Source organism: Piliocolobus tephrosceles, chromosome 3 (assembly GCF_002776525.5).
Source record: "Piliocolobus tephrosceles isolate RC106 chromosome 3, ASM277652v3, whole genome shotgun sequence".
NCBI classification, from domain to species: Eukaryota; Metazoa; Chordata; class Mammalia; order Primates; family Cercopithecidae; genus Piliocolobus; species Piliocolobus tephrosceles.
The window spans coordinates 178,486,014-178,502,417 of NC_045436.1; the positions used below are offsets into that span (position 1 = coordinate 178,486,014).

Sequence of the window (16,404 nt, forward strand, 5' to 3'; positions counted from 1 at the left end):
TTCGCAGAGCCTGGAATATTCTAACGGGACCATTGAATTCGGTTATTATTTTCATTTATTTATTTTGAGATAGGGTCTCGCTCTGTCACCGGGCTGGGGTGCAGTGGCACGATCAGGCTTTCAGAGCTCACTGCAGTCTTGACCTCCTGGGCTTAAGCAATCCTCCCGGCTCAGCCTCTCAAGTGGCTGGGACTACAGGCGCGCGCCACCACGCCCAGCTAATTTCTTGTGTTCTTTTGTGGGATTTTTCCCCTTCTTGCCCAGGCCGGTGTGGAACTCCTGAGCTCAAGCGATCCTCTCACTTCAGCCTCCCGAAGTGCTGGGATTATAGGCGTGAGCCACGCGCCCCGACTGGGTGTTTATGATTTAGAATGTTGGGAACTTAGAGCAGTGCTTGGGACACGGTTATCAGCGTCAGCTATTTCCTTAAACTAACGTGAAGTCGACTTCAGTCTTCCAGCAGTGTGGCCCTAGAATCAACACCCAGGGAGCAGCGGCCCGAGTGCGGGCGGGGACGTGGGGTGCGCATGCGTGCGGGGGTATGCGGGTGCGCGTGCGCGTGCGCGCGCAGGGCCGCCGAGGCGGGATCCCCGAATGCGGTTCTCGCTCGCTGCGTGGCGGTAAAGAACCCCGGGTGTCGTAAAAGGGCCGCAGTGGCAGCGGCCCGGCCGACGGCTGTTATCCCATTTTGGACGCCGTCCTCGCTGCGAAAAGTTGGGGTAACCTGTTGCTAGTCCGTTCGTTGGTGACAGCGAGGCTTCCGCGCTCGGTGCTGGTGGGCAGCCCCGCCGTGGCCCGCGGGCTGGAAGAGGCGGCGGCGTGATGCGGCCTGTGGACGCGGACGAGGCGCGGGAGCCCCGCGAGGACCCAGGCAGCCCGCTGAGCCCGGCGCCCCGCGCTGGCCGCGAGGACCTGGCCTCCCTGGAGCGCGAGCGCGCCCGGGCGCACTGGCGGGCCCGCAGGAAGCTGCTGGAGATCCAGAGCCTGCTCGACGCCATCAAGAGCGAAGTGGAGGCGGAGGAGCGGGGCGCCCGGGCCCCTGCACCCAACCCGCGCGCGGAGGCGGAGGAGCGGGTGGCTCGGCTGTGCGCCGAGGCGGAGAGGAAGGCCGCGGAGGCGGCGCGGATGGGCAGAAGGATCGTGGAGCTGCACCAGCGGATCGCCGGCTGCGAGTGCTACTGAGGCTGCGGGGCTGCGCGGGGAGGAGCCGAGTCCGGCGGGGAGTGTCCCGCGTGGAAGGCGCTGGGCAGGCAGGGAGGGGAGCGCAGAGCCGTGCCACTCTCTCCGCCGAGTTGGTTTCATTCTTTTCTTCATAGGTAATTAGAGAAAATAATTTGATACGTTGTTGTAAAGAGTCATGACCACTTAAAGTATTCGCAGGACGTAGACCTGCTCTGTCAGTAGGTGGGGGAGAAGTGTGAAGCGGAGGTACGTGCTGGAAACGTGCGAATGTTGTTATGAGATTGGAGCGTTTGCGATGACCTTCCTGCAGGTGGTAGCGTTGTGCACAGGTGGTTGGGTTTGTTTGACTCCTGGATATGAGAATATCAAGCTCAAAATTTATGTTGTGATGATGAATTTCTCCCACTTGTACTTTAGGTGGCCAACTGACGAACTGTGTTCACCTGATAAGGATTGCTGGCTGTTTGGACAGGCTCATACCAAGAGAGCCTTTCGTTTTGTCTCCCCTGTTTTTCTGCCTGCGTTTTCTCCGCGTTAGCCACTCAATTTCCAGTACCATCCTGGCGGATGACTTCAGCATTAGATGGTCAGGTGTATTTCTTGATTAATAGGTGCATTCAGTTTGGGAAAGACAGCTTTTCGTTAACGTCCCACGTAAAGGAATATGGCCTATACGGTACGTACGCTGCTGCGTGGTCTTATTTGTTCCTGTGATCTTATTGTATTTTCAAAGTTTGGAAGTATACATACCGTGTGCTTTGCAATTTTTTTATGCTTCCTGGAATTTGGGGATTCGTAAGAGACTTGAGGTTAGAGTTCTGCAAGAGAGAAGACACTACATGATTGCAGCTGCCACATCAAGAACCCAAGCCCCAGTCAACGTTGTGAATGCGACTTTGGATGAGATTGAGAAGGCCCAGTGGACGGTTGGTCTTGAAGAGTGGCAGTGTATGGACTTGAGGACCTCTACAGACCATCAGATCAAAGGAGGAGAGCTGTTTTGCGTGGTGTTTTGTTGTTGTTGTTGTTTTTATAGCATTTTGCTTTTTCCTGGAATGTAATTTTCCTATGGCATGTTAACTGGTGCACATCGTGTAACCTGTCTGGTGAGCAACCTCCAGTTGGGATGAGTTCTAGGTACATGTGTTTGCTGACTTTGGGGTAAACTTTGTTAAAATTCAGTCTCTGCCACAAATGCATGTGACCTGTTCAGGGGCCCAGAGTGGCGGAGGAAGGAGAGCTTCAGGCTGGCCATGGGGTCCCCAACAGTCATTCCAGGCTTGGATGATGACTAGCCTAGGTCACTAGAGCCCAGACTCCACAGAGACTAAAATCAGAGCTCTGCCTTGTTGTGATAAAGTTCGTTTGCTTGGAAAAACAAATGCTGAAAGCCAGTTTTTAAACTCTTTGTGCAGATGACCAAAGCAATTGACTTGGCCAGGAAAAGGTAAGATAAATAAACATTTTTCAGAATGAGTTTCTCCTTGATAGTGGTCACTGTCAAATGGAGGTGAATTGCTTCTGACTTAGGAGTTGTTCAAAGCCTGTGGCCCAGGATGGGGTTTGAGCTGCAGAAGGGGAAGAAAGCAGACCTAGGGTAGGAAGCGGGTGCCTCATGAGGCCACATGATCTGGCCCCAGCCTTAGGAGAGCTGAAGTCCATTCAGGCAACTAGTATTCCCTGTGACCACAGAGCTCCACACTATGCCAGGCACTAGGACTTTCTTGGAGAGACTATCTAGCGGGTTGAGACAGGTCTGAAAACATAATTACAGTACAGTGTTCGCAGTGCTGGTCTTTGATTCAACACATAAATTGAGCACCTACAGAGGCTGAGGCTACCTGACTGAACAGAGTGCTTGTAAAATTGGATCTGAGGGCCAGGCACGGTGGCTTGTACCTGTAATCCCAATTCTTTGGGAGGCCTGAGCAGGAGGATTGCTTGAGGCCATGAGTTTGAGATCAGCCTGGGCAATATGGTGAGACCCTGTCTGATAGAAAAAAAAAGTTGGATCTGTTATACATAAGATGCTTAGTATTGTGTCTGGCCATAGGAAGTGCTGCCTAAGTATTTGTTAGATAACCCCTAAATGAGGAAAGCAGGAAAAAAATGATATGTACCCATATTAGATAGTATAAGTTCTGTGGGGGAAAAAATGGCATTGGGGGATTGGGTGTGGGGTTTCTAGTTGATTTGCATGGTCAGGTGACATGTCTGATACGACATTTGAGTGAAGGCTGATGTGTGGAATATACATGGGTGTCTAGGGAAAGAGTCTTCTAGGCACAGGAATCAAGCAGGGTAAAAAGGAGAGGAACAGCATGAAGCCCCAGTGGGAAGGGAGGAAGTGGTGGGCACTGAGGTCAGAGGGAGAAGTGGCTGGATGCGAAGCTGGTGGGGGGTTGCCAGCAGAGGAGCCATGGGAGCTGACCATCTGCGAAGAGGTGGCTGCCGTGCTCAGGCCTGATAGTGGGAGACAAGGACAAGAGTAGGGGGCAGCGTGGGGAGTGGGAGGCAGCGTGGGGAGTGGGAGGCAGCACGGTAGGGGGCTGCGTGGGGAGTGGGAGGCAGCACGGAGAGTGGGAGGTAGCGCGGGGAGTGGGAGGTGGCGTGGAGAGTGGAGCACGAACTCTGTGGGTGGTGGCGGGTGTGGACTGCGTTGGGAAGGTGCCGAGGGCCTGCCTGTGGACATGAGAGGATTCAGCAACAGTTCCGAGGCTCGGGACCTGAGCACCTATTTAGTACCATTTGTCAAACAAACTGGGCCACTTTTGAAAGTGAAGGGTGGCTCTATTAATAGAAATTCATTTGGGACTGCAGATGTAAACAAGGACTTTCATAGGCAAAGAGGTGCTTACTCTGTTTGGTGGGAGGACTTAGGAGTCCCCTCAGACCCACTGACTCTTGCTCTGAGCAGGAAGCATGGGCACAGCTACACAAACAGCACCCCAAGCACAGGGAACACGAAACAGGCCAGGGGCCTAGCGTGGTCTGCAGAGGCCACCAGTGGGTGGAAATAGAGCGGTGGGGAATGGGGGGATCCTTCTGGAGACCTGTCTTTGAGTCTTGTGTCTCAGGTAAGGCAAGCGTGCTTACAGGTCAATACATTTCCTTTTTTAAAAAAATTATCCCTGGGATTGTTAAATTTGCTTTAGCAAACTCATAAAGAGGAACATCGTTCTATAGGATGTCAGTGGGATGGAAGGAGGTCTAAGTAATGGTAGAAGTCGAAGACCACACAAAGGAGCCAGAAGGGAAATACTTTGCACTGGCCTATTTATTGCCTCTGTTACCTCCCAGCCCAGTTTCCTAAGCTCCTGCCAGTGTCAGGACACTGAGGCTGTGAAAATGAGAAAACAAAAACCTGTATGACAAGAATCCACTTGGGATTAGGCACTTAACATACCTTATCTCATTTTCACAAATATCAGAGGTCATTTTATTATCCCCATTGTTCAGGTGAGGAAACTTCCACCGAAAACAAAACAGAAAACAAGCCTCAGAACCTTGCCTGGAAGAATTCAACTGGTGCCAAAGCTCTGTGACAACGTCAGTAGCTCCTGGTGCACCATCTGCCTCCTCGACCCCCAGCAGGCACATCGGTCGTGACGGTTTTCAAAACAATGGTTCAGAATGCTGACCACTCGAGAGAGGGCTGCAGCAGCAAGCTTGGGACTGAGTTTCTGGCCTCATAGAATGTTCCATGACAGACCCTCTTTGACTGACGAGGTGTGAGGTATCGCTCAGGCTGAGTGAGATTCGGAGGCCTGAATGCAGGCATCCACCCTCTGCTCATGTCCCATGTTCCAGATGTCTTCTGGACACCAACCAGTGGATGTCATAGGATGGATTCACTTCTTTGTTGATGTATTCATCCAGTGTGTTCTGCTGGTGATGTACTAGGTCCTTGGGACACCAAGGAGCAGTTGGCTCCTTGGCAATGGAGTCATTGATTCATTTGTTCAAGTATTCTTTGAATAGATACTGAAGACTTAACATGTGCCAGGCCTGGAGTAGACATGACAGCCATCCTCTTGCACAGCTGCTGCCTTCAGAGGGTTTGCACCCTAGTGGGTGAGATGGCCACTTAGCAGCCCCTGCCTGTGGGTGAGAAGTGCTGAGCGTGAGCAAAGCCTAGGGTGGGTGGTGTCTGCCCAGCCAGGGAATAGACAAGGCTCCTTCCCTGAGGGGTCACAGATCATGTGTTACATGATTTAAGCCATGTGGGGATGTGGGCAGGGGAAAGGAGGGTATGTAGAAGGTTCCAGTCTGGCTGGGTGCAGTGGCTCACGCCTGTAATCCCAGCACTTTGGGAGGCCAATGTGGGCAGATCACGAGGTCAGGAGATCGAGACTATGATGGCTAACACAGTGAAACCCCATCTATACTAAAAATACAAAACATTAGCCAGGCATGGTGGCAAGCGCCTGTAGTCCCAGCTACTCGGGAGACTGAGGCAGGAGAATGGTGTGAACCCAGGAGGTGGAGCTTGCAGTGAGCCGAGATCGTGCCACTGCACTCCAGCTTGGGCGACAGAGCGCGACTCCATCTCAAAAAATAAAAATTAAAAAGGTTCCAATCTAACTGACCCCATCCTGTTAGCAGAGAACAGCTGAAGCCCAGCCCTCTACATTTGCATGTTTCCTCGTCCTGCCTGACTCCTTTGATGAAGGCAGTTTGGATCTTGGGTACCATGATGGTAAGAGCTAAGTTCATGAACTTTGCATCTTAGGAGTCAAGGGCAATATCCTGTGTATGAGCCTAGAGGAAGGGAACACACTTGGGGAGGAAGAGCCCCGACCCCGCTGTACACCAGACAGCGGACAGCACGCAAGGTGTGGACCGGGGTCAGGAAGGCAGTTCCATTCCTGGCTGTGCTGATTACTCACCCTGTGGCCATCTCTTTGGGGGCCACCATAAAATGATAGATTTGCACTGTGTTTTCTCTGAGTTTCCTTGTAACCTTGACATTTCATTTGACTCAGATTCATATAAAGTAACCAGCCACCTCTTGGGCAGTTTTAGCCTTGCTCCTTGAGGTAGCACCTTGAAGACTGGTATCTGAGGCCCTCTCAGAGACTTGGAATTTCATTGTATGGTCTAGCCACACTAGCACTTCCAAGTAGGTCCTGTATTGGGACTAAAGAGTCTCATGAGCAGAAGATTCCTGGGTTCCAGAGATGCCCTGAGACTTCAACTGGCTAAAGATTGCTGAACAGATGAAATTGATATTTGATCTTTCTCCCCCTTATGTCATATTACAACATAATTCTTGGGTATTCAAAGGCATCCTGGACTTGGGTCAGGGTGTGCCCATCAGTCTTATTGTTTGTTCCGTGTCCTGTAAGTCAGACACATTTTTCTGTGTTTCTTAATTCCCACAGTCATGGTTGCACATATGCTCTGAGACATGGAAGAATGAAGAGTTCCTTAATGTGGTCCCTTGAGTCGTTGTGCTCTGACAAACCAGTCCTATTATCTTTCTCAGGTTTGTTTCCTCCTTTTCTTGAAAGATAATTTTGCTGGGTATATAATTGTAGGTTGGTGAGTGGTTTCTCTTGGTGTCATTAACATATTATTTCACTAACTTTGGCTTCTATGGTTGAGAATTCAGCTGTCACTCCAGTGTTTAGCCCTTAGACTGGAACTGAATCTGGGCCCCAGACCACAAAGTGCAGAGTGGGCAGGCTTCTGCGGCCCCCCAGTCCAGTTTCTCAGTGCTCCTTCACTCCTGGTCACCTGGCTGCTTTGCTGTTTCCTGGCCGTGGCAAGCAAGTGGTGTGGCCCCAGGGCCTTTGCCCATATTGAATCCCCTGACTGGGACACTACTGCAGCTGAACCATGGTAAAAGCGGACAGAGAAAACATGAAGCATTCTTTGGAGAAGTTCTGCTGTGACGTGGCTGAGAAATAGGGTAACTGCAGAGGTAGCTGAAGGGAGGGTGTCCTTCTGTGTGTGACCATGTGTGATGTGGACAGCTGCACTGACTGACCGGACTGACCTGGTGCTGCAGGACAGACGGGATGCAGGTGGCGCAACTGCAGGCAGCAGGCGGGGTGGCCCCTGCAGCGCCACCTGCAGGTCGCTGCCTCCCTCTGCACCTTGCAGAGTCCCTTCTCTGGCATCAGCCAGTTCCCATAACCCCATCCCCACCCTAATTCGATGAAGCCAGCAGCCAGAAGTGCATCCGCATTGACACTTCATTTCTAGAACATCTCCTTTGGGAACATTCCAACCACGACCCAAAGCCGCCCCCCCTCAAACCCCCAGCCCTCTCCCTGCTTTCTCCCAGAGTCCTGAACTTCAAGTTCTAGGGCACCCCAGCCAGCTGAGGCTCCCCTCACACAGCTTTCCCCACACTTCAGTCCGCCAAGCCTTCTGCGGTCTCTCGGGGCCCTCTCCCTCCTGGGGCCGTCCAGTTTGTTTGAAGTTACATGTTGGATGATGATGGTTTATGAGCCCTGACCCATGAGCCTTTCCCCCAGGGCCTCCAGGGAGCTGGCCTGAAAAGCTTCCACAAAAAGGAGGCCAAGTTCTGTCCTCCCCGAGTGGCGTCAGTGCCCTGGGTGCAAGGGCTCCCCCTGCCGGCTGCCCCCAGCCCCTGTGCAGCACTCTGCTGACCGTGGAGAGGCCTGGCCGCCATTCAGCAGGCTGCCCCGAGTGCATTCAGCAGGTGCGCCTGCGGCGTGGAGGTGTGCAGGCAGGTGCAGTTCATGACCAAAGGATGGTCGTGCTGTTTCTTAGTCAAGCTCACAGAAGCCCAGGCTCACTGTGGATCCTTTCTCGCCCCACTCGGATCACAGGCAGCAGTCCTCTCAAGGCTCTGCCTGAGCACAGATGATAACAGATGGGGACTTCAGAACCCTTATCCGTGTGCAGTCTGGGGGACACGTGGTGGACAGCCTTTTGGCGGGGGGGGGGGGGGGGAGATGTTTGATGTGCTACTTAGACTCCACAAAGGTCCCTTTGGAGAACTCATCCTGCAGGTCCGCGTTACTGGAGAAGGCACCAGTCTCATCAGTGGCCAATCCAAGGAGCATCATTTCCCAACTTTTTCATTATTCTCAGGATGCTGCCAGCCCAGCCCTCCTGAGAGATCCAACAACTGTGGCTGGAAGAGGGGAGCCCTTGTTAAAAGAAGACCTTCCCAGCTGCCATCCAGAGCTCATAAAACCAAGTGTTCGGAGGCTGTGGGGCAGCTGGGCGGTGTTCTTTGCATTTCTTTGCTCTGACCCTGATGCAGGTGGAGGGAGGTGAGCAGAGAGACGTTCCCATTGTGTCTGCATCTGTGAAGCTGCACAGCTGTGGGGAAGGCACCAGGCCTTTCTGAATCTCTCTCCCCACCCGTAAGATGGGCATGGTACTCCCTGCCTGTATCCCTGCCAGAACTGCTAGGAAGACTGATTGGAGAAAACTTTGCCCTAGATTAGGGATTAAATTTTTCGCTAAGGAGCCAGATAGTAAATGCCGTAAGAAGGCCAGGCGTGGTGGCTCATGCCTGTAATCCCAGCACTTTGGGAGGCCGGGGCAGGTGGATCACCTGAGGTCAGGAGTTCAACACCAGCGTGGCCACCATAGTGAAACCCCGTCTCTACTACAAATAAAAATACAAAAATTAGCCGGGTGTGGTGGCATGTACCTGTAACCCCAGCTACTCAGGAGGCTGAGGCAGGAGAATTGCTTGAACCTGGGAGGTGGAGGTGGCAGTGAGCCAAGATGGCGCCACTGCACTCCAGCCTGGGGACAGAGTGACAGTCTGTCTCAAAACAAAACAGAAAAAGTAAATGCCATAAGGTCTCTGTCACGGCTGCTGAGCCTGAATAAGTCCACTAAGATAATGCACCCCACTGGCAGGTTAGTGGAGAAAGAAAAACACATGAAGGTCTCAGATACAGAAAAGGCATTTCATGCAATCTAGTACGTGAACACTCATTTCAAAACTTCTCACACACTATTACTAGGTGGATAAAGTTGTCCACTTACAACCTGCGGGAAACATTCTCCTTAAGCCGGGGGACAATGGAGCCATGCCATGTAACATGATGGCAGCAGGGTGCTTGCGGCTGGGGCAGGAGGGCTGGGGTGGGGAGCAGTGGGGCAGAGATTTGGTTGGCGGCTTGGTTGATTTTAAATAAACCTTTACCACCCATGCACCTGGGAAACACTTAATCATGACTCACACCAGCCAGCTCTCCTCACCTAGTTGCAGAGAGCACCCCAGGTCTGTTGTGAGCAGCAGAGTTTGGCAAGACGCTGACCCTCACCTTGCCCCGACCCCTCCAGTCCTCCACCCTCTGTCTCTCCTCTCCCAGCCCTGCCCACATACCACCCACAGCTCCAGGAAAGGGGCCCCTGTCCTGGGCTGGGCTCCAGGCATTCAGAGGTGGGTTGGACTCACCCTTGGCCTTTGCAGAGCTCCCAGGTCGCTGGCAGGGCCGGCGCTGGTAGAGAGGGAGGCCCTCACCAAAGGGAGTAGAACAAGAAAGGACGAGACCGCCTTGCTGGACTGAAGTGGAAAGCGTGCTGGGAGGGCTCGGGTGGAAAGGCAAGCTGTGCCAGAGCAGGACAGTGGCCACGGTGCCCGTGAGCCTAGGAAGGAAGATGCGCGCCTTCTCACTGCTGCACACACCAGTGCCGACTCCTGCAAGCCGGGGTGTGTGGCAACGTTCTTCTGGAAGAAGCCACAGCAACTGTTAGTAGTTGCCCCAGACTGACGGCTGGGCCAGGGTCGGGTGAGGTCTTCCGTTTCATCAGGTGCTCTTCTAATCTCGCTTAAATTTTCTAAACCTGCTTGACAGCCTCTTTATTTAGTTGCTAATGTCAACAAAATGTATCTGAGTAGCAAGATTAGGCTCCGTTTTTTTTTTTGTTTAGTTACTTATACTTCATAGTGTTTAAAAAACTAATAAAAGTAATATTAGGCCAGGTGTGGTGGTTCAGGCCTGTAATCCCAGTGCTTTGTGAGGTTTGCTTGAGCCGAGGAGTTCAAGACCAGCCTGGGAAACATAGCAAGGTCCCGTCTCTACAAAAAGAATTTTTAAAAAATTAGTCCCCACTACTCAGGAGGCTGAAGCAGGAGGAAGACTTGAGCCAAGGAGTTTGAGGCTGCAGTGAGCTATGATCACACCACTGCACTCCAGCCTGGGCAGCAGAGTGAGACTCTGTCTCTAAAAAATTTAAAAAGTAATATTATACAATTTTTTTTTTTTTTTTTTTGAGACAGTCTCACTCTGTCACCCAGGCTGGAATGCAGTGGCTCGATCTCTGCTCACTGCAACCTCCAACTCCCGGACTCAAGCGATTCTCCTGCCTCAGCCTCCGGAGCAGCTGGGATTACAGGCACCCGCCCCCACGCCGGGCTAATATTTGTATTTTTAGTAGAGATGGGGTTTCACCATGTTGGAGAAAATCACCTTGAACCCCTGACCTCAGGGGATCCGCCCACCTCGGCCTCCCAAAGTGCTAGGATTACAGGCGTGAGCCACCGCGCCTGGCCACACATTTTTAGAAATAAAGGTTAAAGGTAAAACATGTAAGCACTCAGGTGCTTCAACTTAAGTCTCATTTCCGGGAGTCCGTCTAAAGCAAGAGGGGCCGGGCCGGGTTGCTCAGCAGCAGTCCCCGTCTGCACACCTCCAGGACAGGCGCCACGGTGTCGCGATCACAGGTGCTGGCTGAGGGAAAATATCTCGTGCACTTTATTCCGGGTCTTCACAGCCCCCCATGAGGCAGATGCCAGCGTGGCTCTGAGCGGGCTCCCCTTCAGACCGCCGGTTGAGACAGATCCCTAGGGAGTCACCGTCAATGTGGTAGGGGATGGGGAGGTAAGTCCCAATGAGGCAAGGCCACTGCGTTCGTGAGGAGCCTGGGAAGCCAGAGGGAGTGAGAGATTTGGGGAAACAGGTCCTCTTTCCTGAGCTGGCAGGGCTGGGAGCGGCTGCACCTCATAGACCAATTCCAGGGAATAGGACCTGTGAGCCCCCTTCTGGTCCCAGACCCAAGCCAGCTTCTCCAACCCAGCTTTCCTGTGAACAGGATGGCCAGGCTGTGGCTCTGGGGTCTTCCCAAGGGAAGGAGGAGGCAGGGGGCTTGCACACCAGCAGGCTTCGCCCTACTCCTCCCTGCCCCACCTCTCTCGTCTGCACCGTGGGCTGGCGGGTTGGTCCCCACCAGGATGCCACAGCACCTCCTCCAGAGCACGGGCCACACTCTCCCCAGTATCCCCAGCACCTAGCGGGAGTGTTTCCAACCAAGTGTTTGCTAAACGGAACCCGGAGCCAGACGGGAGCTTGGAAAAACTCACATGCCTGGGGTAGCCCACCCTCAGGTGAGGGGAGCAGGGGGCTTGGCTGTTCCGCCCTGGCAGGAACGGCTGCCCAGTGTGGTCACATCATCTGATTTCCATGTTAGGAGTCGTATTGTGTGTGTGTGTGTGTGTGACCTTATTTTTGAACATTGGTAACTTATTTTAACACATTGATTGACTGACTGACTGACTGCTTGACTGACTGATTTTTAAGAGATTGGCTCATGTGATTGTGAGGACTGACAAGTCCAGACTCTTAGGGCAGGCTGGCAGGCCTGAGACTCGGGGAATAGCAGATATCACAGGCTTGAGTTCACATGGTGCAGGCTGGAAACTGAGTCAGGCTTTCTGTATTGTGTTCTGGAGGCAGAATTCCTTCTGGAAACCTCAGTTTCAACAGATCAAATGAGGCCCACCCACACTATGGAGGGTCATCTGTTTTATTCAAAGTCCACTAATTAAATACTAATAACACCCAAAAATATCTTCACAGCAGCATCTAGATGAGAGTTTGAACAAACAACAGGACCAATAGCCTAACCGAGTGGACAGATAATAAAATTCATCATCGCAGCTGCCAATGGGCGACCGCCGGATGGGCACTGCCCAGCCTCACAACAACCCTTGGGGTAGGAGCATGTGCACCCCATCCATTTTACAGATGAGAAAACTGAGCTCAGAGGGGTCCCCAGCCAGCACATGGCAGAGCCAGACTCGGACCCCGTCCTCTGCTCCAGGCCTGGGCCCTGCACCCCTACCCCAGGGTGTTGGCCTTGGCAGCACTGTGAGACTCACTGCGAGGGCAGAGGCAGTGAATGGGGAGCGTGCCGACTGCAGACTTCACAGGACCTCCACAGGCCGCAGGGCCCAGCCTCTCTCCCTCCTGCTCTCAGCTCCTCCTCCTCCAGGTTCTCCAACAGGCCTTCCCTTTGTGGGGACCCAAGACTCAGCCAGGGGAGCTGACTATGGAGACTGCCTCACCCGGGTCAGGACCCCCAGTGCGCATGGCCACTCGAGGGTGGGAAGGACTGTCTCTCCAGGAACTGGCTGGATGGGTCTGGGAGATGGAGACGCTGTGTTTTCACAAGGCTCCTGTTTTCTCCCCATGTTAGTTTCTTAGTCTAAATAGAAATGTTTTAAAGCCCCTGGTATTCTAATGTACCAGCATGTACTGTGCATGCCTAGGAATCTGGGCACCTTGGTGTGAGAATGTGGGCTCTGTGGGTTCAGAGTCCTGGAGGTGATCTCATCTGAATCCCTCATTTTACAGATGAGGAAAGGGGCTCTAGAGGAAGGAACAGGCCCCAGTGTCACTCAGCAAGTCAGTGACCCAGGGACTGGGCAGGCTGCTCACCTGAGGCCGGTACCCTGCACCAGCCAGCCCTGTGCTCACAGGCAGGGGCCCCGTTCCTGCCACCACCGGGACACTTGAGATGTCCCTCTGCTTCTACGTAAAATGGAGGTCCCAGGGAGGAATTCATGTCCATGCCAGAGGGATCTGATGAGGAAAGACATTTGAAGCATTTTTGTTTTTAATTTTTTTGTAGAGACGAGGTCTTGCTATGTTGCCCAGAGCTGGTCTTGATCTCCCGGGCTCAAGCCATCCTCCCGCTTCAGCCTCTCAAACTGTTGGGATTACAGGCATGAGCCACTGCATTGGCCTGAAAGATGTCAGCATGTTAGATGGGTGTCTGCCAGGCCTGGGTCAGGATATGCGGGAAGGTGCTCCAAGTCCCCTGTGCTTCGAAGCAGAGTGCTCTCCACCGTGGGCAGTCCTGGACTTGGACCCAGTCTCCCCAGATTGTCATGGGTTTTCTGGCACTCTCTCAGAAATCAGCTCAACAGAGATGATGGTGTGGCCTTGAGGAGGGCCTTGGGTGAGGAGAGGGTAGGAATAGTGGGGACCCGCAGATCTGGGGGTCTGTGGAACATGGAACCCTGGCCCAAAAAGGTGGTTGGAAGATACCATGCAACCTGCTGCCTCTCCTTTAAGAAGATGGGCTTTTTCTTTCTGTTGAGGCACTTTGCCAGTGTTTAATATTTCATGTCCATCACCGAAGCCACTCTACAGCAGCTCACAGGGGTGCAGAATCACAGACTTCCAGCTTTAGGAAATATCTAAATTCCTCATCCTGCTCTTTGTCCCCCACCACCACATCCCCGACTCCTGCCACATGGAGCTGCTTCCCTATCCCGCAGCTTCTGCCCTTGCTGCAGTCTCTGCAGATGTGCCACACTCTGTCCCAGCTCCAGTCCTTGGTTCCAGTCCCTGTCACCCCTGCTGAGAATGTCCTGAGGCTGGAGAGCACATCAGAATCCTCTGACAGGTTTCTCTGACCCCTCTCCCAGCCTTCCCTGCAGTGGATGCCCTGCCTCAGGGTTGTTCTAGCTCAGGGGATGCTGGTCCTGCTGTTCTGATGTAGCAGGATGAGCTGCAGACAAAACTCCTTAGACACCGGATTAAAGAAGGAAGAGGTTTATTCGGCCGGGAGCATCGGCAGGCTTGTGTCTTAAGAGCTGAGCTCCCTGAAAAAGAAATGTTTGGCCCTTTTAAGGGCTTACAACTCTAAGGGGTCCATGTGAAAGGGTCGTGATAAATCGAGCAAGCATGGGGAACGTGACTGGGGGCTACATGCATCAGCTAACAGAACAGAAAGTTTTGCAATGCTTTTTCATGCAATGTCTGGAATTTACAGATAACACAAGTCGTTTAAGTCAGGGGTTGATATTATTATTACTTTTTTAAACTACCAAGGCCAGGTGGTGGTGCCAAGGTCTTCTGGCTATTTATCTTACTTCTGGGTTTTTTTCCCTAACTTTTTACTTTCTCTCTTTCCTCCTGTCTTGTAAACTAGGCAAGGTGCGGGGAGGAGGGCAGCAGGAGTAGTAGCGGGCTCCTTCCTTACTGGGACCACGCTCTGAAGACAATTCGTCCAAGTAAGCCCCTTTGTCTAGCAAACACCTTCGGCTCCTTCACGTTTCATCTGAAGCGCCACCTCCTCCAGGAAGCCTCCCTGACCTTCCTGCCTGGGTAGCCGCTCCATGGGGCTCCCACAGCATACCACTGTCACACTGCCCTGTCACCGTCTGCTGCTTCTCAATGTCCTCGACTGAATGAGTAGCTCCTCGAGGGACAGGATGAACCAGTCACAGCTCCTCTCCAAAGAGCGCCCAGCAGAGAAGGCAGCTGGGAGCAAGGAAGGAAGGAGCAGCAGGTGTTTCGAGCGCCGCTGGGTGGCCGACACCTGCCAGACGCCTCACATGCTCCGCTGCAGTTCATCCTGTATTTTACATACCCTTGAGTCCCCCTATCTCTGATCATTGTCACTAGTTCCTAGGAAACTGACAGTTGGGTCACAAAACTTGTCCAAGGTGTCACAGAACAAACAAAGGACAAAGCCAGGGACCAAACTAAAGTAGGCTGCTCACCGTCAAGCAGCTGGGTGGTGTCCCTGAGCTCTGTGCCAGTGTACTGAGGTGAACGGCATTCCCCCAAAATTCAGGTCCTTCCCAGGACCTCAGAATCCAGCCTTCTTTGCAAATCAGATCATTGTGAATGTACTTAGTTAAAATGGGGTCACGCTGGGGTAGGGAGGGTCCTTAATTCAATATGACTTGTGTCCTTCTGAGACACAGAGACACATGGGGGGCCAAGTGACAACAGAGGCAGAGAGCGGAGTGCAGGGCCACAGACCGAGGAAGGCCACCAGTCACCAGAGCTGGGGACGGGCAGGGAACAGAGTCCTGCTCTCAGGCCCCAGAAGGAACCAATCCTGATGACGCCTTGGTCAGCAAGCCCAGGCCCCTCCACCAGGAAGGAACCAATCCTGATTTCTGCCTTCTCGGCTCCAGAACGGAGAGGGAGCCGTTGCTGGTGTTTTTGGCTCCCCAGTTTGTGGTGATCTGTTCCACAGCCCCTAAAAAAAACAAATACAACCCGTTGGAAATAGTCACCAGCAACAAGAATCCCGACATCGTCTCCACGTGGCTGCACGTAGCGGAGGGAGATCACGCCCAGGATTCGCGCAGGAAGAAAGCAGAGGGCTGAGGGCCTCCTCCTGTATTCGGCAAGGCCAGGCTCCGTAACCCTCAGGGAAACATTTGACCAGAACTGTGGTGTGTGGGCCCTACTGGCTGCTAGAGAGCCTGAGAGATGAGTCATTGGTTTCTAGCCTGGAGAAAGAGGCCTGTGAGATGAGACTGTCAGGGTCTCTGTGGCTCTCCCCAGGAGCTGCATCCCTCAGGTGAGATGCCACCCCTGCCCTCACAGCTACCTGGTGCATGACACCTGTGTCCATCCTGTCCCTGAGAAACTGATTTCCTCCCCTGTCTCAGCATCCTCCCTCCCCTCTCTCAGCCTCCTCCCTCTTCAAATATTTGTCTGAGGCATTATCAAGGATCAAACCGGTTTGATCCAGTGCAGTGCAGGAAACGTGGGCAGGGTGGAGGGGCCTGGGCTTGCTGAGCAAGCTCCTCGCTCTGAGCCTCGGTTTCCCCTTCTGCAAAGCATGGAGATCACATCAGGTGATGAGTGAGGCCCCTCTTCCTCCTTCAGTTTACTGCTCCTGCCAAGGCTTCCACCAGCTCCCAGTGTCCTCGGGCGGGTGCTGCAGGGACCCTGAATTGCACATGGCTGGGGGCTCCTCACCCTGCAGCCCCTCACTGCCTTCTCACCATGCACAGCCTTCTCAACGTGCACGCCTGCCTCTCACACCAGCGGCCATGTGGGCCTCAAAAGGGCAAACATGACGGTGCCTCTTGCCCCTGAAAACCCTCCAGACCATTGACCTGGCACAACAGGATCACCTGGAAGGCGCTGGGCCAGTCTGGCCACTGAAAGGGGCAGCTCTGCCGGGATGCGGCCCAGCAATAGCTAGTTCTTAAAATCACCCAGGAGCTCAGACATGTGGCTGGCA

At 53.3% G+C, this 16,404-nt stretch overlaps 1 protein-coding gene across 1 annotated transcript; it reads left to right on the forward strand.

Annotated features, from left to right (window-relative positions):
• Positions 1 to 374: 374 nt before the first annotated feature.
• On the forward strand, positions 375 to 2,658 carry LOC111539124 (putative MORF4 family-associated protein 1-like protein UPP). The gene is made up of 2 exons (XM_023206873.1): positions 375 to 1,316; positions 1,600 to 2,658. The coding sequence occupies exon 1, from the start codon at positions 823 to 825 to the stop codon at positions 1,180 to 1,182; it is 360 nt and encodes a 119-aa protein (XP_023062641.1). The 5' UTR covers positions 375 to 822; the 3' UTR covers positions 1,183 to 1,316; positions 1,600 to 2,658.
• The last annotated feature ends 13,746 nt before the right edge of the window (positions 2,659 to 16,404 follow it).

What these genes read in the sequence shown, in the direction of transcription:
- LOC111539124 (XM_023206873.1), top strand. Translation starts at nt 823, where the DNA reads ATGCGGCCTGTGGACGCGGACGAGGCGCGGGAGCCCCGCGAGGACCCA.